The sequence below is a fragment of the Lucilia sericata genome, unplaced genomic scaffold (genome assembly GCF_015586225.1).
Source record: "Lucilia sericata isolate MDLA Ls3-8-SP2 unplaced genomic scaffold, ASM1558622v1 Contig000024F_arrow, whole genome shotgun sequence".
In the NCBI taxonomy this organism is placed as follows: domain Eukaryota; kingdom Metazoa; phylum Arthropoda; class Insecta; order Diptera; family Calliphoridae; genus Lucilia; species Lucilia sericata.
Genome location: NW_023994062.1, coordinates 567,414 through 593,440, shown reverse-complemented (window position 1 = coordinate 593,440; position 26,027 = coordinate 567,414). Strand labels below are relative to the sequence as shown.

Here is a 26,027-nt window from a genome sequence, read left to right as displayed (position 1 = left end):
TAAAATTCCAGATAAATTTTAAAAATTTCTATTTTGATGAAAAAACTAAAATCTAGGCATTGTTGGATTAATAGATGAATATTTGACAGTATTCCAGTTTGTCAATACTGTTTTTGGCAATTTGGAAATGCCCGCCTGTCAATCAAATCATGGCCGCAATCATTTTATTTGTCTTTTTCATAGTTTATTCGCTAAATATAAAGCCATGAAGTAATTAAGAGTGTAAATTATATTGATTAGAGTTCTATCAATGCAAAATATCTTCTCCGGCAATAAAATGTAGTCTTTTATCAAAGAAATTTATCAGTATTTGCAAAAATTTATTAAAAATTGCTATAAAAATAAGTAAAAATAACAAAATGTGCATAGTGATGTTTATTTTGTCACAAAATATTCGTTATTCGAATACTTTTAATTATAATTAAAAATATATATGTTATATTCATTCATCTGAACTAAATATATATTTATTGTAGCCATGTATACATTTATTTTTCTTAAAAGTTCGTTCTTATTTTCAAAAATGTGTTATAACCAAAAATATAAAATTAAGAAAACCGACTCAACGAATATTTTATCCTAATTGTTCGCAACACCAACACAGAAAATGACAGCCAAATTGTACAGTGCTGCCAAGTTAAACAATAAACAGCACAATAGTTAATCTAGATTTATTATTTGTTTATGAATACCACAATTTTATTAATGGCTTTTAAGTCTAAAGTGTACTTTAACTATTGTGTGATTTAAATCTAAAATAAGCATTTTTTATGAATACAACTGTTATTCTCCAGATATAAGAATTTATTCCTGTTGCAAAATCTCTCTTGCCTATGCACTTCTATGCGAAAGCTAATAGAATGCCTATTAAAAGGTCTTCGCTTAAAGGCCTATCTATAAGTAGTGCAGCTTCATAGAATATCTACTATTAAATTAGATTAAAATACATTAAAATTTAAGCCAAATAAGTAGTAAGTCAGCTGAAAGAAGTCTTTATCGAGTGTTATAGGGGAGAATTTATACAACATAAACCTGAAGGATGGACTTTTTTACTAAAGACAGCAAAATTTATTTATTTCTTATAGAGATAATATATACTATATATATCCCTGTTCCAAATTCCCATTCCGATCTAAAATGGAGTTATTTTAGTAAAGATATTTATTAAAACTTAAAAAAACAATAATTTAAAACATCCCACTTTGAAAATTGATATTGGTTTCATTCCAAACAAGTAAGAAATTATAGTCGGGCGAGGCCGACCATATAATACCCAACACCTTTGACAAAAATATAATGTGATTTATCTGCCATAATAAAGCATTTAAAATGAATTTTACCTTGAATCAGATATATATACTTAAGCTGTTTATTGTTGAATAAAATTGTGGACATTTAAGTGAAATTTTGATGGGGGCTTTTCATAGGGGCTAGGGTCATATGAGGACCTATTATTATGGAATTCGTGAGGGTCATCAAATCTTGTATAGAACTTGGTTTTTGCAGCTTTTTTTCGAGATATGAGTATATTAAACATAATTATGAACTTAAAAGCTCTATTCGGCGGGTTCAGTTGTATGGGGGCTAGGTGAAATAATGGACCGATGTAAACCATTTTCAACTGGCTTTGTTTACGGTACCATAAAAGATCATGTGCCAAATTTCATTGAATTATCTCCAAAATTGCGACCTGTAGTTTGATTACAAAGTTTAAAAGCCCTATTCGGGGGTTCAGTTGTATGGGGGCTAGGTGAAATAATGGAACGATCTTAACCATTTTCAATAGGCTTCGTCCCTGGGACAATAGAAGATCATGTACCAAGTTTCATTGAATTATCTTCAAAATTGCGACCAGTAGTTTGATTACAAGGTTTACATGGACGGACGGACATAGCTAAATCGACTCAGATGATTCTGAGCCGATTGGTATACTTTAAGATGGGTATAGGACCAATATTATAGTGCGTTACAAACATCAGCACAAACCCAAAATACCCTCCCCACTGAAGTGGTAATCAAACTACAGGTCGCAATTTTGAAGATAATTCAATGAAATTTGGTACATGATCTTTTATAGTACCGTAGACGAAGCCTATTGAAAATGGTTAACATCGGTCCATTATTTCACCTAGCATCCATACAACTGAACCCCCGAATAGGGCTTTTAAACTTTGTAATCAAACTACAGGTCGCAATTTTGGAGACAATTCAATGAAATTTGGCACATGATCTTTTATGGTACCGTAGACAAAGTCTATTAAAAATGGTTAACATCGGTCCATTATTTCACCTAGCCCCCATACAACTGAACCCCCGAATAGGGCTTTTAAACTTTGTAATCAAACTACAGGTCGCAATTTTGGAGATAATTCAATGAAATTTGGCACATGATCTTTTATGGTACCGTAAACGAAGCCAGTTGAAAATGGTTTACATCGGTCCATTATTTCACCTAGCCCCCATACAACTGAACCCGCCGAATAGAGCTTTTAAGTTCATAATTATGTTTAATATACTCATATCTCGAAAAAAAAGCTGCAAAAACCATACAAGATTTGATGACCCTCACGAATTTCATAATAATAGGCCCTCATATGACCCTAGCCCCTATGAAAAGCCCCCATCGAAATTTCACTTAAGTGTCCACAATTTTATTCAAAAATAAACGGCTTAAGTATGTATATCTGAGGCAAGGTAAAATTCAATTTAAATGCTTTATTATGGCAAATAAATCACATTATATTTTTGTCAAAGGTGTAGGGTAGGCCTCGCCCGACTATAATTTCTTACTTGTTTTTTTTTTTTTTGTTGGGATATAAGATATAGGTTGAATATTATTACAGGTTACAAAGGAATAGTGCTGGGTAGGTTCGACATTGTTTACGACAAGGGGCATGGATGATTGCTGGAGGAATTGGCAGATTGTTAAACATAGCGAAATATATTGTAAGGAATGAATATATCATATTGTAAGTTTTGCATATATTTTATGAACATTTATGTAGGGGATAAAAAATCTAAAGAAGAAATGTTCGTTGTTTTTGCTTTTAAAAAAGTATAAATGTTTTTTAAAAATATGTTCCATAAATAATTTTAGAACTTAGATTTTAAACTTCTTTCAGAATTTTAACCAAAATTTATCACATTTTTTAAAAGAATACGTTGATGAAAGCAAGTTATACACTTTGATAATAGCAATTGAAATAACTTTTTTCAGACATTTGAACTATAAAAGTAGGGATTTATTTTACAGCATAAGTATGCAATCTTTCCTTCAATGGTTCCGGACGAATTTCGGCCGCGGGGCGAACTCTAGTTGATTAAAATTTACAACTTTTTTCATCATAACTAGTAACCCGAAGTGCTTCAAATTCCGGTGATCAACCTATGAATTTTATACTAACGTGTCATTGGAGGGATGTTGTTCATTTTTGACAACTTTGAACTACATCTAATTTTATTTTTAAAAGCAATAAAGATGTGATATTTAGATGTCAAAAACAAACCACATTCTTTCAATGACACGCTTATGTAAATTTCATTGTTTTTTTCATAAAAATTTGAAGTACTTCAAATATGTTATTTGTACATACCTATTTCATACATTTCTTCTGCCACATTTAACTGGGGGTTTCATTTGTAAGGAAATATTTGGTTTATAAAAGCGAAAAGTATGTAATCGGATTTTTAGATGTGATTAAGATGTCGTTTGTAAAGTATGACATCAAATATTTTTTGCTGGGATTTAATATAATATAATTGGGTATACCCACTTCAATCTTCGTTGCGTATGAGTAACAATTTTGTACTTGTTTTTCAACATGAGTAAAAAACGAATAAAATCAATGTTGTTTAATATATGGTCTGAGAAATCGTGAATAACTTGGTTATTTCTGGTTTGATTTTAGTGTTTTATATCTGTCTTATTTTAAAGATAAAATTCCGCAAAATATGAAATTTTTTTACGTTTTTAAAAACTATTTCTTATATATAAAAATTTTGGTTAAAACGGAAAAAGTTGTAAATTTTAACCAATTCAGTGATAATTAAACACTGAATCTTCCACGAATTTTGGGTTATAAATTATCACCAGTTTATTTTAGATCCAATGGAATAAAATTAGACTCATCAAAGACAATTTTTCTTTTCTGGGGCAGGACTAATAAGCGAAAATAGCTCGTAAATCATAAAAAAAATATTAAAAATATCAAAAGGAGTAAAAGTTTGGGAAATTTTATAAACCAAATTTTTATAAACCAAATATTTCTTACGAATAAAAACCCAGTTAAGAATGAGGAAGGAGATGTAAAAAATTACTACAAATAACATATTCGAAATCAAAATTTGGTGAAAAACCAATGAAATTTACATAAGCTTCCCAGCAAAAAATAATTGATGTCATACTTTACAAACGACGTTTTAATCACATTCAAAAATGCTATTACATATTTTTCGCTTTTATAAACCAAATATTTCCATACTAATGAAAACCCAATTAAAAGTGAGGAAAGAGATGAAGAAAAGTCACTACAAATAATATATTCGAAGTGCATCGAACTTTGGTGAAAAACCAATGAAATTTATGTAAGCATGTCATTGAAAGAATGTGGTTTATTTTTGGGCATTGGCCCGAGGCAAATCTCACTTGGGTCCAGATATGTCCCGTTGTGTTACCATGATATTAACACTCTACCAATTGTCCACATTGAAGAATTATTTCAGCTTTTTGGTCTTGCAGATGAAGTTATTAATCCTTGCCGGATGTTCATCTGACAGATAGTCTACGATTGTACGTCGATTTAACATTTCCTGCCTAAAATCGGCAAAAGCGGGGCAGTGACATAGAAAATGCTCTGTATTGTCATTTTCCTCCTCGTCATTGCAGCTGGTACAAAAATCATTGTATGAAGGAAGTTTTAGCCTCTGCGCATGAACGCCCAGTGGCCAATGTGCTGTTATAACCGCAGTTAGGTTCCTGAGATTGGATCTTGACAGTTTTATGACGTGGTTTGTCCGTGTCGTATCCATTCTAGGCCAGATTTTCCTGGTTTCCAGGCTTCATTCTCCCATCTCCTATTAGCGATCGTATGCAGTTTGTCTGTAACCAGCTATTTACCTTTCACGTAGGATATGCCAATGATGCAGCCAAACTCAGTCAATTGTTGAGCACTTCCGTCTTTCGCTAGGGCGTCAGCACGGTTATTGCCTTCTTTATCTCCATGTCTAGGAACCCACACAAGGGTAACCGATGAATGTCTCGCTATCTCCTCGAGAGACGACCGGCATTCTTGCACAACTATACACATTCTCTAGGGATTTAATGGCTGCTTTGCTATCAGTAAATATGTGGATTTCCCTGTTAGATATCCCATAATACTGAATGTATTCTGCAGAAATTTTTATGGCCAAAATTTCAGCCTGTAGTACACTGCAGTAGCCAGGGAGTCCTTCCGACAGTCTTAAATTTAGCTGTTCTGAGTAAATTCCGCATCCTACTCCTACGTGTGTTTTTGATCGATCAGTGAAAATTTGAATGGAATCTTCCATTATGTATTGGCCATTTGTGTAGCTCATTCTATCCGGAATGCTTACTGCAAAGCCCAGATCGAATACCGGCTCAGGTAAGACATAGTCAAGTAGTAATTTCATGCTTATTTATTTTGGCATGACCATATGTATTACACTTACATGCCTTGGTAGCCCCAAGTGTCATTGCGGTGTTCGCAGCGACTTGTTTTGCATAAATGTCGGGTGATACCCAGTTTAGGATAGTAAATAGCGCTTTTTTTTATTTATTTATTTATTCAAGTAATACAAAGCCTTCAAGGCTAAATTACATATTACTTAGCAATAAAAACCTAAGCTTAAAGAAACTTAAATTTTCTTAACAAATACATAACTAACTTTAAACATAGTTTATCCTAACTATAACGGTTCCCCAACCGCAATGTAAAACAGAAGAACATTAAAAGAGCAAAAAATAAATATAGAAAATTTCAATGTTCTCAAGTAAAAGATATAACAACTAAGGTAGTTTGCAAATAAAAAGGAGAACAAAGCTGAATTAAGCGGCTGCATTACTTGAAAACAAATCCAAAAGTTTGATGCGAAAGACATTATTTGAATGTGAGAAAATACGTAACTCTATAGGTAAGTAGTTCCAACAACGAGCAATACGAACTAAGAAAGATCTTTCATAGAAGGAATTATTAATTTTGGGTACCAAAATCTGCGGGCTCCTAGTCGATCTACTAAAAGTAAACTTATTAAACAACGGTAATGGACTACCAGATTTCATTATTTTATGAAAAGTAATCATACACCGTAGTTTAATGAAATCAGAAAAGTTACATTTTAAAAAGTTATTTACATATAGAGAAATGTGATCCCTTCGACCAACATTGTATACAAAACGAACAATAGTATTAACAATACGATTGATTTTAGATAAATCGAAATAACCTCGAGTCCATAGAGAATTTGGGACATTAGAAGGGAATATGCTAACTTATACCTAATATGGTGAGGATAATGTATATTAGTAGATATAATTCTACGTAAAGTATGCAAAACCCTATAGACAGTTTGACCAATATGCGCAGCAAAATTAAGTTTTCTATCCAAAATTATTCCCAAGAATTTAATTTGATCAACTATTTCTATACGCACACCTCCAATAAAAATGTCCAAATTAACATTAAATCTATCAAAAGGGCTTAAAATTATAGCTTTTCGGCTGTATTTATAAAAACTTATTTTAAGTTTATTAAACAATTTTAGGCAAAATTCAGGAAAATCGTATTTATAAACGTGAAATAGCTTAAAACACCTTCAATAAAACATTGACAATTAGAAGAATTTTATTGTAGGCTCGACCCTTCTTTAAGCCAACAATAACTTGATTTTTAATAATTTTTTTCTCAGATAAAGATTTTTCCGGTAATTTTAGGTTGATTGCGAAAACTAATTATGGTTTCTTTTAAAATAAAATCTAAAAATTCTAATTTTAACGTTTACAAATTTGTAAATAAAATCCCAGAAAATTTTTAAACGATTATATTTTGAGGAAAAAACTCAAATCTAGGCATTATTGGATTAATGCATGAATATTTGACAATATTCCAATTGTCCAGCACTATTTTTAGGCAATTTGGAAATGCCGGTCTGTCAACCAAATGATCAACCAAATGATGGACAAAATCATTTGATTTGGCTTTTTCAAAGTTTGTTGGTTAAATATAATGCCATAAAGTAATTAACCATGTAAATTATATTGTTTAGTGTTATACTAATGCAAAATATATTCGCCGGCATTAAAATTAGTCAAATATCAAAGAAATTTATCAATATTTGCAAAAATTTATCAAAAATTACAAGGAAAATAAGTAAAAATAAGAAAATGTGTCATAGTGATGTATATTTTGTCGCAAAATATCCGTTATTCGGATACTTTTAATAATAATTAGAAATTATATGTTATATTTATACATCTGTACCGCAATTCTGTAATTTTTTAATTTTAACTACCGATATCGTAAAGTAACGACAAATATCGGTTGCATTAACGAATTTTCAATTCTGTAACTTTTTAACGAACTTAGAATATTTTAACGACAAACGTCGGAAAAATATGAGAATGTCAAAAGTTTTGTATTGAAATATTTTTAAAATATAAAATTATTAACGTGAACTTTTTATTTGTCGTTACATTGCCGATACTTTTCGTTAACTAATGATTTTGTTTAACGAAAAAAATCGGTGAAATAAAATTCAGAATACCACATAACGACAATTATTGTTAACTTACGAATTTATACTATTTAACGAAAAAATTTGGTAGTTAAAAAATTACTGAATTGCGGTACTGAACTAAATAGACATTTATTAAAGCCATATATATATTTATTTTCCGTAAAAGTTTGTTTTTATTGGCAAAAATCTATTATAAACAAAAATATGAAATTAAGAAAACCGAATCAACGAATATTTTATCCTAATTGTACGCAACACTAACACATAAAATGACAGCCATATTGTACAGTGCTGCCAACTTAAACATAAATCAGCACAATAGTTAATATACGTTTATTATTTGTTTATGAATATCACAATTTTATTAATGGTTTTTAAGGCTAAAGTGTGCTTTAACTATTGAGTGCATTAAAAGCAAAATAAGATTTTTTTATAAATACAAGCGTTTGTCTTTAAGGCATTAATAGTTAGGAAATTATGTGCAGCCCAATCAAAGACAAGTTGAAGGGAATAGTCAATGTTGCTATGCAGAACATCAGCAAAATCTCGATCGCAACTAAAAAGTAAGGCCACATCATCTGCATATATAAGCGTTTTACATAAAGAACTATTAATTAGACTCGGTAGATCATTGACGTATAAATTAAACAACACAGGTCCCAACACCGAACCCTCAGGAACACCTGTATGGAGTTGTAATATGCCAGACTCCACTCCGTTAAGGCTAATAAACTGCGATCTACCTTTAAGATAAGCTAACACAAGTTTACAAGCAGACATAGATAAACCAAATCCAATGCGAAGTTTATCAATCATCCTGGAGTAATTAATAGAATTAAAAGCCTTAGATAAGTATAATGAAACTAGAATACTAAATTTATTATCATTAATATCTTCCCTTATAGAATCAGTAAGATCAAGAAGAAGTGACGCACAGTGGTATAGGAAAAAAAAAAGAGGGAAATAATTCGGTAACTTCTAAACGGTTAATCCGATTTTAATGAAATTTGGTATGCACAAAGAGGAGGTGTTGTCGAGTTTAGGTTTTGGACCTTATAGGCCAACCAGGGGCCCGGCGGGGGGTCCTCAAATTAGGACACCTCGGCTATGTTTCGTATATAGAATCTCCTCATCGAGCACTATCTGTTATAGTTTAGGAGATATTCGCATTTGAAAATTAAAATTTTAAAATTTTTACCGTCCTTACTTTAGTTTTTTGATAATAGCGGGTCCAAATATTCCCAATTTTCGCCATTTTTTTTTTATTCGCTTAACAACAAGTTTATATATCAAGCAGTGAAAGAATTATGTAAAAATCATGACTGAGTCCAAAGTTATAGGCATTTTAATTTAAAAAATTAAAAAAAGGCGATTTTCTGCCATTTTTTTGGGAAAAAAGTAACTTTTTCTTTTTAAGTTATCTAAAAAGTTTCTAAGAAGATGTATATAGAATTTATACTTTTTGGAAAGCTGACTTTACATAAAGTACGATAAATGAAACAAAACCTAAAAATTTTTGATACCGAGGGGACCAGGTCCATCCAAAAAAATCCTATTTTTTATGGAAAATTCGATTTTGAGCAAAAATTCTCAAATCGCATAGTCGATATCAAATTATAGTGACCTGTTTTATATGACCCAATATGTTCTTAATCATTTTGTAACGGGTTTCGATAACCCCGCCCCTGGTATGGATATAATAGGCAAAAAACCAAAAAATCACATTTTTGGGATTTTTTAAAACTTTTTTGGGAATTCCGGGATTTCTAATAAGAAAATTCGAAATTTTTATTTAATTTTGGATTTTGAGTAAAAAACCTAACTGTACCTAACTGTAAAATTTCATCAAAAAATATTCATAAATAAAATTTTTATTGCAATTTGAAAAATTTGTATCTTCGCAAAAACTGAATAAAAAACATTTTTTAATTTTTTAAAAAAAAAAGTATTCCGCGAATTTTTTAATTTTCAAAAATTATATACAGTTTTGAAAAATAGACAAAATTACCTTTCCATTGATATATAACATGCCTACCTAATGTTTTTTAAGTGACAAATTAATTAGGGAAAACTCAACATCTTTTAGAAATTTTACCTAGCACTATTATTTTCATCCATAAGGTTAACTCTTAAATTTGTTACATATATTAAAAAATTTTCAGGTATTATTTTTTAAACTGTAATGATTTTTACCCCTATAGGTCACTTTAATAGGTAGCTTATTAAAGTGACCTATTGAGGAAAAATTCATTACATAAGGATACGTTAGACATATTAGTGTTCTAGGCAGTCTCAAAATGAAGATATTTTTAATAATCTGATTCTATCTTCTGATCCTGTTTTATCTACTATAAGGAAACGTTGGATTTGCTACAAAACGTTGGCATTTGAAAATATTCATGAATTTAAAGATTTACTTTATCTTTTAGATATGGACTACTGTGATACCGATTATTTTACAAAATTATATTAATTTATAAAAAAAATAAATAAAGACTATTTTTGTATAAAATAAATACTTGTTAATTTTTTTTAGGGATAAAGAATAAAAGATTAATCGTAAAAAGTGGCTGTAAAAATTCATAAAAATTTAGGTAGTAAAACATGCCTAACAAATGTAAAATGTAAAAATTTTAAAAAAAAATATATAAATAAAAAGAAAAAGAATATTGTTTATTCAGCCGTATTCAGCAAAGCAGCGCATTCGGTAATGTTGTAAATTACTTCTTCACCATCAGAAAGCGACAATTTAGCCTTAACCTTATCCGTGTTTAGTATTTTGAATTTAGTTATTATTTTAAGACGAAGCAGACGACGACACATTTGGTTAAGTTTCGAAGCAGCAGGCGAAAAATGGTCGTTAAGGTAGACACGATGATCAATATCACCACCCACAACGTCACACACCTTCAGCATACGAGTTTTATAATACTCTTTCATTAAACAATCTCTTAAATGCACACTGTTAAATTTGACCAGTATAGCTTTACGGTTGTGCATGTAACAAACATGATTTATGTCACTACGGGAAACACTAACTTCATAATTGGCACAAATTTTAATGGCAGTACTAATTAGATCATCCAACCCACTAGGCAAGCCTATTACAACAACATCCGCACGATTCAAACGCTTATGAAGTACATTGTTCTCATTCTCAAGCGCATCAATTTTAGAACATGTGGAAGCATCAACTTGTCTTATAAGCTTACTGCAATTAATAATGTCAGTTTCTAACTCTTTACGGTAGGACGCCATTTCTGATTTAAATTCATGGATAGCATCAGTAAAAGCCCTTTTTAGATTATCAATTTTACGATCAATTCCAACAATTTCATTACGCAGTCGCATCTCCATTTCTTGCAAAGTAGCTGTCGGATTAGAATTGCATTTGTCACAGAGGAATACAACAGACTTTGTTTCCTTCAACATTTTAAGTGTATCATCATTAATATTAGTGCACTTAGTATGGAACCATAAATTGCAGGACTTGCATAAAACACTTGCTTGTGTTTTCAGAATTCCTTGTACACAATGACCACATTTGAAAGTTTTGCTGGCAGGCATCTTGTTGCAAATAAAAAACTATTTATGTATGTACAATATAAAATGGCAGCTAAATTATGTTGTGTATCAATGTTATGTACAAAAGATCAGCAAAACAACAAAAACAATCAAATGCAATTCAACAACAGCAACAGCAGCAACTTACAATGATGTTTAAACGAAGAAATCAATTGTTAATTGTTTAGATTTTAATTTTTAAATGTAGTAAACCATTCATTTAGTCGAAAGAAGTGCAATTATTAAATTATAAATGCAAAAAACAAAATTAATTATTGTTTAAAGAAAATAAAAAAGACCAGCTGTCAAAATAACACGTCCACTCAGGCAGGGTTGAAAACACCGCTTTTGACGGTGTTGTTTTCAGTGCATCATTCTCATGATGCGTTTGAATTTTCTACTTTGATTATTTCTCTCTAGAGCTAGCTAGGGCTTAAGCCAAAGTTTAGGCCTATTGCCTTTTTACAACTGTAGATTGATATGGCCGCTTTGAAGGTCCTGTTAAGAGTGTTCAGGTTCCAGTTGAGTTTGCTGTCCAAAATTAGACCCAAGTATTTGACACTATCAGACAGTGTTAGTGCAGTTCCATTTATCTTACGAGTTGCAAATCGTGGGATCTTGTAACGCCTTGTGAATAGTACCAATTCTGTTTTAGCTAGATTAACTCCTAGACCACAGTTATGGCACCATTTTAGAGTGGATTCTAATATTTCAGCCAGAATCTTTGGATCCTTACCAGCAACTGCTTTTGCAGTTTGCGTAGGCAGTTGTTTTGCAACTCGTGTTTTCCAGAACCCTTAGGATTGAGTTGATGTTGAGGCTCCATAGAAGTGTACCCCACCTTGCGGTGTACCTCGATTGGCTACTTTGGAGATTGTTGAGGATCCCCATGTAGATTTGATATGTCTGTATTTTAGAAGCTTATTAGCGAATGAAATAATAGCAATGTTAATTCCGACTTGTCTCATAGAGTCAATTACGGCTTCCGGATTAACATTATTGAATGCTCCTTCTATATCAAGAAATGCCACAAGGCATTGAATATTTCAATAAGCCATGTCATCAGTAGATCCATGTTTTTCTGTAGATCCGCTGGGATAATTCCATCTGGACCTGGGGATTTGAATGGGTAGAAGGTTTTCACCGCCCATTCACCTGCGATGTTCTGTTATCGGGATGTCCGTTATGTTAAACACATTTAGTTCGTGGTTTCCATGCTATGGACCGTCAGATTCTTGGCAACCTGAAAAGTGGGCACTCATTAATATTTCTAGAGTATCATGACTATTCGTGGTCCACGTACCATCGGTTTTCTGAATATAGGATGGAATCGTAGGGTTTGACGATAGTATTTTTCGCAGTCGACTAGTCTCCGAAGAATATTCTACCTCACTGCAGAATTTTCTCCAGGATTGTCTTTTTGCTACCCTTATAAGTTTCCTGAAAACATCTAGGGTGGATTTATATTTGGTGAAATTACCGCTCCTTTTCTTCATTAAATAGTTTCCTGCATAATTTGCGTTTTTCCGCTATTTCTGCACTCCACCAGGTGGGCTTAGCCTTGCCTTTCCTGATCGTTTTCCTACAGGATTTTTCAGTGGCTTCCGCTAAGGCGTCAGTTAGTAACTCCACTAAAGAGGATATATCACAGATGGGGTTTGGGTTAGCACATATTGTACGCTTCAAAACCTTAGAATAGATAGTCCAGTTTGTTTTCTTTCTGTTTAGAAAGTGTGTTTCAGTGTCCGCATCAACGCAGAAGTTGAAGTCAATATACATATGATCAGAGACAAGAGCAGTCTTTAGACACGCTGCAGTCACTGATTGAATCAGAGTATTTATCGCTAACAAGTGTGACGTCAAGGACCTCTCTTCTGTTAGTAATAATAAAGGTGTGTTCATTTCCCCTATTAGCTACTGTTAGTTTATTTTCTACAATAAAGCTGAGCAGTGACTCACCCCTTTGGTTTGTATCTGAGCTTCCCCAGATAATGTGGTGAGCATTAGCATCTGCTGAAATTATTAGAGGGATGTTGCTTTTATTGGCACGAGACATCGCCTTTCGTGTGGTGGAGTTTGGTGGTTCCTCTCTTTGATCGTGTGCCATGTAGGAGCTCATGAACTATACTGTTTGCCGTTTATTTTCTACAGCGATGGTACACGTGTCCTTATCGCTAAAATCAGATAGAATAAAAGCATTAAGGTTGCTCTTGACATGGCGAAACTAATAAGGTGAAGTAATTTCAACAGCTGATTATTTCTTTGACCATCGAAATTTAGCCCGAAGCTGTCAAACTCCACATAAGAAAAATTTTCTCTCAAACCCGACGCTGTCAAACTACATATATAAAAAATATCATAAATTCGCCGCAAAATGAAATGACTTCACCTTATAGTCTATTCGCTGAATATTTCTTTGACCATCGAAATTTAGCCCGAAGCTGTCAAACTCCACATAAGAAAAATTTTCTCTCAAACCCGACGCTGTCAAACTACATATATAAAAAATATCATAAATTCGCCGCAAAATGAAATGACTTCACCTTATAGTCTATTAGCCTTGTTTAGTCTGTTGTGGATGACAGTGGCCTTCCTGGAACCGTCAACAGGGTCAGTAACATTTGCTATTTTCTAGTCCTTTGTGGGTAGCTGAGGGTTGCTGACCTGTATAATTTCCAGAATCACCGCTGGGTCGGATGATATGGCGGGGATCTTATCATCAGATCTAGGCCTCTGTGGAACTTCGGCCAGAGGTATTGCCGAACTTCCCCGAGGGACGCTATGGCTACTTTGTACAGCTGCGGTGAACGCTCGTCTGTACAAGCAATGAGTTTGATGTGGCCTTGGTACCAACCAACATCTTCACACTAGGGCGATGGTCTTGGATTGTCCCGGACGAATTCCATGAACGCCCCACTTAGCTCCATGACAACCAGCTTCCAGTTTCCTGAGGAGATGGTGCCATCGCTGTTATTACGGTCGATGATCGCCCAAATGAGATGGTCTTTCGTCACCTCTTTGTATGATCTCGCTTGGGGCCGTACTTCGGATGGTACCCGTTTAGGGTACCATCCGTAGAAGGAGAGGCACTTTTGTGTTCCTCAATGAGGATTTTCGCCCATTTGAGAGAGTTTCTCTCTTGCTCCGTGAGCTCATCGACTGGCCTGGCACCAAGTCGATTTACGATTTTATAGGCGTCTGGTAGTGAAGGCCCTTTTGGACGGGTTTTTGTGCCTTGGGGTATAGAGCATGAGGCCGTTGAGGCCGAGGGAGATGCTTCGTGGGGCACCGTATCTTTCTTCGAGTGCTCCTCTGAACCACCTTGCCGGCACCTGAAGCAAGGGATTCTACAGGAGTTGATCCTGTAAGGACCTGGGGAGCCTTTGAGGTACCTGGTTTCAAAGAACCACGTTGTACCAAGATCAGTTTTCGATCGCCTACCGGCTTGATCGGTTAAGTTTTTAGCGCACTAGTAGCTGGCCGACTAGCGGAGACTGGCGCTTCCACTCTACTAGTCGAGGTTTCAGTAACTTTCAACGTACTGCAGCCTGATACCGACGCGCAGCAGTTGGGTCCCCGGAGATTGTTAAGCCCATTACCGGATGCGCAGGGCATGTTTTCTTATCGGACATTTTGATAAAAGTTCGTTGCATTTTAAGCAATATGAGTACAGACGCTGATGGATTTGTGATTACGGACCGACGGCCACCTTGGGCAGGTGAACGGGCCACTTACGACCAACGGACTGTAAGTTAATTTGCCGCTCCAACTAGGAGAAACAGAAGCTAACTATGGTGAAGACAATTAGCTTTTTGATATTTAATATTTTTTAAATTAAATTATATTTTTATATTTGTTATACAAATAAAATATTTTTAATGTGTACTGGTTAAAATTTCAAATGTGAATGAAAATTATTGAAAACTCAAAATGATTATAAAAATGAATAATTAAATGAAAACTTAATATTTTAAAATACAATGTTATAAAGTAGATATTTTACAGATAAAGTATACATCTACAACTACTCTCCCTCCAAAAAATTATTTCCAATAAATTAAAAGAAACTCGTTTAGTTGTTCGTTTAGAATTACTTGTGTTAATGTTTATGTTAGTGCTTTCTATTAATGCTGGCTTTAATCGATCTATTGGTAAAATTGCAGTTTTATTGCTTATATCTACTTCAAAATATTTGTTATTCTTCTCAATTACTCTGTAAGGTCCCTCATATGGTTGTTTTAAAGTGGTTTTATTAATTACACGCATAAATACATATTTGCAGTCTCTAAGGTCTTTAGGTATATATACTTGAATTTTTACTACTGTGGGGATTAATAATCTCCAGTTGATGTCAAAATTTCTCCAGGTAAACGTAAATTTTGACCATAAACCATTTCCGAAGGTGTAGCTTGTAGATCCTCTTAAATACTGAATTTGGCCAAAAATAGCGTTCAGTCACAAACATCCGTGTAACTCTGACACCGCGGTGTGAAATATTATGTAATTTTTTGAATATAGTTTTCCGCAAACTTAATGGAACATAAGGTCTAGGTGTATCTAAAGTGCATTCACACCAAATTTCTAAATTCAGAACTGGAATTTTTAAGAAGTTAAGATTCAAGTGTTTGCTTTTATCGGAAAGAAGCTGCGAAAGATCTTTACCTTTCTGTTGTTCATCAAATAACACCCTTAGATTAAGATCAGAATATTTGTATGCTTCTACTTCAAACGTTCTAGACAAAGTATCAGCTACAACATTAACGTGTCTGCCTTGAACTTCTTTCGGTCTTTGAATCTAAGGCAAATACTAAAAGGTTTGTGGTCGGTATATACGATAAAAGATCTACCTTCTAGTAAATATCTAAAATGCTTAATATTTATATTAATATTTATATATTGCTAATAGTTCTCTATCAAAAGTACTATATTTAGCTTCACTAGGAGTTAATTTCTTAGAAAAGAATGCTAATGGCCCTGAAATTCCTTTATAAACTTGTTGCAGAACACCACCTATGGCAACATTTGATGCGGCTACTGTTAAGGTCTTTATTGAAGTGGTTAAATAAAACTCGAGATGCAAAAGATTCCTTTATTTGATCAAATACTTTGCGGACTTATTTGGTCCCTTCTAAGTTTTTATTTTTTATTTTCAACGCGTTTGTAATCATTGTATGGATAGGGTTGGTTAATTCGGCTAACTTCGGGATGTATTTGTGGTAATAATTAACCATTCCTACAAATTTTTGAATTTATTTAACAATTTTCTGTTGTTCAAAATTTCGAATTGCTAATACTTTTTCCTCAGATGGTTTAATTCCAACCTTCGATATATTGTGACCTAAGAAATCTATACTTGAAACACCAAATGTACATTTTCCTGTTTTGATGTTCAAACCATATTCATCTAATCTTTCAAAAACTTTCCTTAAATGATGTAAATGTTGTTCTTCATATAAAGTCTAAACCCATGAAAACTTCGTTGATAAATCTTTGAAACGTTTGTGCTGAATTTCGCAAACCGAATGGCATTCTTTGAAACTCAAACATTCCGAATGGTGTTTTTATAGCTGTCTTTCTCTGTCATTGGGATTTGGTGATAAGCCCGTACTAAATCTATCTTAGAAAATATATTTGTATTTCTTATATTCATATTTAAATCATGAATATGTGGTAACGGATATCTATCTGGGACGGTCACTACATTTAGACGCCTAAAATAACCACATGGACGCCATTCGTTTGGATCTTTTAGAATTTTATAGTCTACATATACCCGATTTTACAAGAAAATCAAATTCTGTTTTGGCTGCTTTGTATTTCACCGGGTCTAAACGTCTTGGTTTTGTAAAAGGTAAAGGGCTCTTTGTTTCTAATCTGTGAACGGTCGAATGTTTTATTGGTTTCGCATAATCTGGTTCCAATATTAATGAAGGAAATTTCTTTAAAAGTTCCGTATATTGATTATCTACAGAAAATACTTTTGGTATGATACATTGCAGCAACATGAAAATGTATTAACAGAAAAATTAGTAAGTGGATCAATTAGACATTTATGTTTAATGTCTATTAGTAGACCGTATTTACAGAGAAAATCCGCACCAATAATGGGTTTAGAAATATCAGCAATTAGAAATATGAAAGGAAATTCGCGCTGAAGTCCTAAATCTACATTAAGTAGTTTCTTCCCAAATGTTGCTATGTTTGATACATGTGCTGCACTTAAAATAATATCTGATTTCTTGTTATTACTTTTGAATTTTGACGATGGTAACACTGAAATTTCTGCACCACTATCAATTAAAAACTTAATTTTATTATATTTATCGAAAATGAAAAGGCGACTTGAATAGTAATCAATCTTTCCACTGTACGTCGCGGCAACAGTAGAAGATTTTAGTTTGTTGAATTTTCAATAGAAAATAAGCAAAGTTGTTCACATTTCTTGGCCTGATTGCCAAATCTGTAATGAAAGCGACATAACCACTTCCTATTTGGTGAACGACCTCGAGAGCGTGAAGTACTTCTATTATATCTTCTATAAAAAGGGCGTGAAATCCGAGTTTATAACTCTTGTTTCAGAGAACTTACTTCGAGTATTAATTTATTAATATTCTCACATAATGAAGATGTTAGTTTGTGTACAATTTGTTCCATATTATAAGTTGTCTGAACTTGTCTGACACTACAAATTTCTCCGTTGTAAATAACTTCCCACAATCTATCAGCTAGTTGAAGTAACTCATTATGGATTTATATTTGAACCTGTTAAAGCGACATTTAGAGTCTTTGGAAGTTTACGTAACCAAAGTTTAGTTAGCATATCCGAGGTAAAATTTGAGCCAGCAAAATAATAGCCATATCGCTATTAGATAGTATTTTATCTAATTTAGACGTTTCACTTAATGGGTGACGTTCAATCAAACCTTTTTTGAGATTGAGGTATCGATCAGTTGTAGTTGGATTCTGAATAATGTCCAACACTTTTATTATAACATCTTGTGGAAGAGCAGTTATAATATATTCGTATTTGGTTTGATCTATGGTAGTGCCTTTAGTTGCAAATTGCATTTCGGCGTGTACAAACCATGCTTCTGGACAATTTGTCCAAAATTGAGGAAGTTTAACAGAGGATGCGCATATGACTAAATCTACTTGAGGTATTCTATCAATCGATTGATTGCCAAACGAGTTTGTATTATTATTTGTTGTAATTGAATTAGTTTGTGAATGCGTATTAGTGCGAGTTGGGGATCGTGTAGTCATTTTTGGAGGACAGAAAAAAATATATCAAAATTGACGTTAAAATTGTTATTAATTAAAGTTAATTATTCAATATTTTAGAAATTATGTATACAACTAAGGTATATTTAAAATCTAAAAACGTAAAATACTTAATAAATGGTGACTAATATTAGGGTTCATTTAGGTATAAAACTTAAAATAGGTACTTAATTATACTGACTTATTTTCTTGTATATTTGGATTTAATTTATTTTGATTTTGAACTAAACTGAGATAGCCCTTTAGATCTTTGTTTTTAAGATGAAGAATAAAAGGTATTTTCCAACAGGATGCAAAATGATAGAGTTGATGATATTTGATAGGATTTATTTTTTATTTTGCTTTTGTACAAGATTTGTGAATGTTGCTTTTTCTTCCTCTTGATAGAGGATTAATCCAACTTGGACCGAAATTCTCAAATTAAAAATAATCGATTTTTAAAATTTAATCAATTATAAGTTCAGCGAAAAATGTTCGTTTTGTTTGCACGATCGCCAATTTATAATGAAGACAATTAGCTTTTAGATATTTAATATTTTTTAAATTAAATTATATTTTTATATTTGTTATACAAATGTGAATGAAAATTATTGAAAACTCAAAATGATTATAAAAATGAATAATTAAATGAAAACTTAATATTTTAAAATACAATGTTACAAAGTAGATAATTTACATATATGTGTATACTCTAGCTAACAAGGGGGGGGGGGGTTTGTTTGTAGAAGTTCTTAGTTCGTGCTCAATTTAGGTATAGACAAAGTTTATACCGTCAGCTCAGTTCTAAACCTCTACGCACTTAAGCCCTCGCATCGCGACAAGATGACTTCATAGGTTTTTCACCAAAAATGGAAGTACTTCAAGTATGTTATTTGTGGTGAAAATTCTATTTCTTTTTCCTCATTTTTTTGCTGGGTTGTCATTGAAAGAATGTGGTTTATTTTTGACATCCACATATCGGATTTTTACTGCTTCTAAAAATAATATTAAGTGTAGTTCAAAGTTGTCAAAAATGAACAACTTCCAACTCCGTTTTATGGTGGTTCGGGTGGCCCCTCCGATGACATCCCAGTGGGAACAGCTTTGACAGCATGATGTTAACCTGTCTGTTCTGTAAACCGAATCCGAGTAAATTTTTCATTTAAAAACGAATTCTCACAAATCTAGTCGAAAATAAATCGATTTTAATTTTATTAAAATAAATTAAATAATTGTTTTTGGCGTTTTTTAATATAATTGTAACTTAATATAAATGTTATGTTCAAATAAAAATTCGATTTGCAGAACACCAAATTCGGTTTTAAAAGTTTCTCGGTTTTGAAACCGAATCGTTTCGTCATGCAGGTGTTCTTCAGACGTCATTTGAATGCAGCCTGTTACCGTTCTAAGGGCTGCGTTTTGACAGCTTTGGAGCTTCTTCCATTGTGTGTCGCTAATTCTAGGTGTCCACACTGGCGCTGCGTAGTTTATCACTGACCGGCCAATCGTTTGGTAGGTAGTTAACAAGGTTCCATTATCCATTCTCCAAGTGCTGCCGGCTAAAGACTTAAGTACCTTGTTTCTACTTCGCATCTTGTTGCAGATTGCAGTGGTGTGCGCGGAGGACATAAGGAGGCTATCGAATGTGATACCAAGTATTTTGGGTTGATTTACCTTCGGGATTTTTTCGCCATCGACTATCACATCCAGTTCTAGCCCTACCTTAGTCCAAGGTAAAGAGAGTTGCTGAGGATTTTGTTGGCGATATTTTTAAATTCCTCGAATGGAAGAAGCTGGAAAGATCACATAGGTAACTGTTAATCAAACCGCAAAGGTCATCAATTCTATTGCCCATGGTTCTCACATATGGTGCGCCCACACGATGCCGTGCCTAGCTGTTTCCGCTGCCTGGGCTTCGATCACAGGGTGAGAGAATGAAGGATGACGAAGGGTGTGTGCCGCCTCTGCGGACAGGTTGGCCATATGGCATCACGATGTGTTAATGAGATTCATTGTAGGAACTGTGCATTCAAGGGGCTTCCGGCTGATCATCTTGTGATGTCGGCCGCCTGGCGGTATATAGCGCTATGGTTGCTAGAGCGAACGCTAGACATAGGCGCCATGGATCCCAACTCCATTAATCTTTTGCAGATCAGCTGCCAGCGGTCATATGCAGTGATGTGCGAATTGGGGCAAGCTATGCGTGTCCGAGGTGCGACTTTTGCACTTGTGCAGGTTCCGTATACCTCGGGTGGCCGCATAAGAGGATTGCCGGGAGTTGTACAGTCGTTTATTGACGAAGGGGGGAATGCCAATAGTGCAGCTATGACAGCATTTGACTTAAGGTGGAGGGTGTGTAACGACTGGAGTATAAGTGACCATAGGCTCATTGAGTTTACGGTCTCTTGCAGAGAACGAACTATTAGGACAGACCCTACTCGATCCTGGTGGAATAGGGATATTGACTGGGACTCGTACGCGGGGCATTTTCGGTCGGTGGCCTCAGAGGTGCCGATTGATACTTTAGGATACTGACGATAGATGACCAGGTCGGTAAGATAGATCAGTGGATGTGTCACACTAATGACACTTTGTTGGGCCGACGTCGTAAGACAAGGTTAGCAAAGTGAAGTGGTAGACTCGTGAGCTGGATCTAATGCGAAGGTCCGTCAGGCGTCTCCGGAAGCGTTACCAGAGAGCCAGATTCACTAACGCAGAGGATTTAGTTCAGCGCAAAGCTGACTATCTTCCGGCCTTACGTACGTATAAGGACATGATTGTTAGAGCGAAAGAGGACGAGTGGAGAGACTTCGAACGGGACAATAGAGACGACCCTTGGGGTGCGGTTTACCGTATCTGCAGGGGAAGAAGTAGACATGAGGACTTGGGATCCCTTCATGTTGGCGATACTGTATTGTCAACATGGGGGGATTGCATGAGCCTTCTGTTGGATGTTTTCTTTCCTCGTGAGGAGAATGCTGTTCTACTTCCCCCTGGGGAAGTGAATGGCCCTCCGATCTTGGAAAAATTTGAAATATCTGACAGTGTCTGCCGCGTCAAAAGCAGAAAATCGCCTGGTATTGATGGCATGACTGGAGAGATGTGTAAAAGCATCTGGAAGGCCGTGCCAGAATATCTGGAGTCAGTCTTTGGGAAGTGTTTCAGCGAGGGCAGTCTCGTGCTGTTATAGAAACTATTGGTGGGGGGGTTATGCGTCGCGTTAATGCGTGGGGTAGTAGCGTTGGTGTGGAGGTGGCTATGGACAAGGCGGTGATGATGCTGCTGAAGGGCAGCTTATCATCGGCTCGTCCGCCGTGCATGCGTTCTGGCAATGTGGCCCTCAAGTATGTGACTGAGGTCAAGTACTTGGGGATTACTGTGAGCGAGAAGATGAACTTTTGGTTCATCTTGTTCGGGTCAGAGACAAGCTTTCCGTCGTTGTGGGACGGATCAGACGCATCCTTAGGAGTGACTGGGGCCTCAGCAGGCGTGCCATTCGTGTTATATAGATTGAGGATGATAAGGAGAAGTTGTGATTTTAAAACATCCTAACATCTCCGTTAATTCAGTAAACATTTTAGAAGTAAATTGTCCACCCTGATCTGTTGTTATATTTAACGGAACACCAAAACGTGAAATATAATTTCGAATAAACGTATCTACTATGTTAGATGTTGTAATGACTTTTAGTGGATATGCTTCTGACCAACGAGTATATCTGTGTGTGATGGTTAATATATATCTGTGTTCACGAGATATAGGTGAAGGTCCAACAATATCTAATCTTCCCTTGTGAATTTTAATTTTCACTAGCGGTGTTTTGGTGTGTCTAGTTACTTTTGATTTTTGACAGTTCAAACATTCCTTCGACCAGAGATTTAGTGCTTTGCTCATTTTTGGCCAAAAATAGCGTTCAGTCACTAACCTCCGTGTAGCTCTGACACCGGGGTGTGAAATATTATGTAATTTTTTGAGTATAGTTTTCCGCAAACTTAATGGAACATAAGGTCTAGGTGTATCTAAAGTGCATTCACACCAAATTTCTAAATTCAGAACTGGAATTTTTAAGAAGTTAAGATTCAAGTGTTTGCTTTTATCGGAAAGAAGCTGCGAAAGATCGTTACCTTTCTGTCAAATAACACCCTTAGATTAAGATCAGAATATTTGTATGCTTCTACTTCAAACGTTCTAGACAAAGTATCAGCTACAACATTAACGTGTCTGCCTTAAACTTCTTTCGGTCTTTGAATCTAAGGCAAATACTAAAGGTTTGTGGTCGGTATATACGATAAAAGATCTACCTTCTAGTAAATATCTAAAATGGTTAATATTTATATTAATATTTATATATTGCTAATAGTTCTCTATCAAAAGTACTATATTTAGCTTCACTAGGAGTTAATTTTTTAGAAAAGAATGCTAATGGCCCTGAAATGGGCGGGTCTGTGGAGGTCTGTCCGAAGCTGCGGACTGTAGGTGTGGGACAGGCATAGAAGACGTGGGGCACGTTCTTACTGCATGTCCCTTGTACAGTGATATTAGGGATTTAGCGAGTATGAATTTTACTCGGACCGGAGAAAATTGGGAGTACAGTAGGGCTTTAGAGGACGATAGGACAGTTGCTAGGTTGGGCGAATATACTAGGCAGGTATTCAACAGGAGGAGGACTGACGTTAGTGGAAGCAACCCCTAATGTGGTTAGCCATTGGTGGTGTTCCTTGCCAGGTGTCGTGCATTCTCGGCACGTTGGCTTGGTCTAAGTTTGCACATAGGTATATGACCATTGGATAGTTGCTTTCGTCTGATGTTGTGAGCTGCTTTCCTTCACTAATTTCGTTGTTTATTTGCTGCGTTTTTAGTTGCTCTCCTTGTCCGACTTTTTGTTGTTTGTTTTTAGGACTTCAGCCACATTGTCTCGCTGTCTCATCGTGGTCGTCGTTGTTGTTTCTTCGTTTTTCGTCGTTGCCTTCGTTGTTCTTTCGGCTATCCTGGGTATCCGTGAGGGTGCTCTGTTTAGTGTCTTGTGTGTACCGTCCTGCTGGTGTTAATAATATGACACAAAGTTGTTGTATGTTTTGTGTTGCTGCTAAGTTAGCGTTGCCACTCACAATTTATTTTTCTTACCAAAGTTCCGACAAAAAACTACCAAAACGTTCCAAAAACTACCAAATTTTTCCTTAGGGACAATTGCTTCTGTTTAGAGTTTCATTATTTTTAAAACTAAAGTAATATCATACAATGATTTGTTCCAAAGAGACAATGGTTTACTTTTACGTAATTAGACAAAATTTGAAAATACATTCATACTATATAGTTATAAAATACATAATTGCTGTTTTCGACAAAATTTGTACCAAAATCATTCCCGAGAAAATAGTAGTGTCCGACCGAATGTTCGGGTACGGGTTCGGAGTTCGGTAAAAAGTGAGGTTCGGTCAATGTTCGGTGTTCGGCGAAATTTTGACCGAACACCGAACGCCGAACTTTTTATAAAATGTTTTTTTTTCATTATATTTTTATATCATCAAAAAGTTTTAAAAATGCTGAAAATCTATTTAGAGGAGTTATCATACATCCTGGCTGTACAATAAATTTCGTATATACATAGGTACAAAACGCCTTTTTAACCGTTCGTTTTTTCGGCTGATTTGAAAAACTGTTAACCAGAAACTGATTAAAAAGCTAAGAAAACTGAAACATTTAATTTGAATTATCTAGTTTCGATTATAAATCTTTGATTTCATTTGTAACATCGAAATTTTCTAGGTTCTTATTCTCAAACGATCTAGACATGTCTGTCAGTCAGTCAGTCTCTTGAAAGAACGGTAGGACCTAAACTATTGTTGCAGTTTGATTGGTATTCAAAATGGACAAAATCGGTTTACATTTGGACATGGCCTCCATATAATGTTCGCTTTAGAAAATTACTAACGTTCATAACAGGCTTAAAAATATATTTGAAATTATACTTAAATTTTTTTATGAACCAAAATTTCATATAAATTGGCAAATTGAAATTTGCGAATTGTGTTAAGTATTGTATATATATTTTTATACCCTCCACCACCATCAGTGGTGATAGAGGGTATATATAACTTTGTCATTCCGTGTGTAACACCAAGAAATATTCATCTGAGACCCAACAAAGTATATATATTCTGGGTCCTTATGAAATTCTGAGTCGATTTAGCTATGTCCGTCCGTCCGTCTGTCTGTGTAAAACACGCTCACGTTAAAACGAAGCAATATAATTTAACCAAATTTACCCAAAATATTCACTATTATCCGGTACAGTTTGGTATTGAAAATGAGCAAAATCGGTTCACATCGGGAAAAGTTATGAATCAAAATTTAAAACAACTCCGAAAAAAATAAGCATTTTTTACACATTCTGATGTAATTTTCTCGAAAACTATGCAAGGTAATTTCATAAAAGTCATCATACATTCGTTTCTACACAAGATATTGATTCCTGCTGAAAATTGCCAGAATCGGTCCATAATTTCATATACCTCCCATACAAAAGTACATATTCCCGGAAAATAAGTTTTTTGTTAATAACTTCCGTTAGAATGTTGATATCTTCACAAAATTTTACAAATTAAAATTTTATGTCAATAGAATTCATTGGGAGAAAACATTTTCTGGATTGGTCCATAATTGGACATAGCTCCCATAAAAGGTCCCCTCCCGAAAATCACTTAAACGCGCATAACTCATTACTAAATTAAGATATCCATATAAAATTTGGAATAAGTATTGCTCATATGCACAAAAATATTACTGTGAAAGTTTTTTCCGATCGGTCCATAATTGGCTATAGCTCCCTTACAAGGTCCCCTTCCGAAAATCACTTAAACGCACATAACTCATTACTAAATTAAGATATTCATATAAAATTTGATACAAGTATTGCTCACATATACAGAAATATTAGTATGGAAGTTTTTTCCGATCGGTCCATAATTGGTCACAGCTCCCATACAAGGTTACCTCCCGAAAATCACTTAAATGCAGAATATTCATTGCCAAATAATGATATAGATACAAAATTTTGAAATTTTGTCTTTATATACATAAACGCACATTACTCATTACCAAATAAAGCTATTGATATAAAATTTGGGACAAATATTAGTTTGGTATACAAAAATTCTATTTCAAGATCTTTTCATGATCTTTCTATAACATGGGTGCGGTCGGTCCCATGCAAGTGTCCCTTCAGAAAATCACTTGAACATACATTACTTATTACTAAATTACGATATACATACAAAATTTGACTGAAATATAGTTTTTATGTACAGAAATTTTGCTTAAAGAATATTTTACGATCGGTCTATAATTGGTCATATCTCCCATACTAGGTCCTGCCCCTAAAAACAATTTGTGTAGAACAAAATTATACATATATGTATTTTGAAAATCCTTAAATCTTTCACACACATGCA

The 26,027-nt window shown here is 34.3% G+C and overlaps 1 protein-coding gene across 1 annotated transcript; it reads right to left on the bottom strand.

The window, feature by feature from the left end:
• Positions 1 to 18,129: 18,129 nt before the first annotated feature.
• On the bottom strand, positions 18,130 to 18,579 carry LOC119609643. The gene has a single exon (XM_037964488.1). The coding sequence runs from the start codon at positions 18,577 to 18,579 to the stop codon at positions 18,130 to 18,132; it is 450 nt and encodes a 149-aa protein (XP_037820416.1).
• Between the last annotated feature and the right edge of the window lie 7,448 nt (positions 18,580 to 26,027).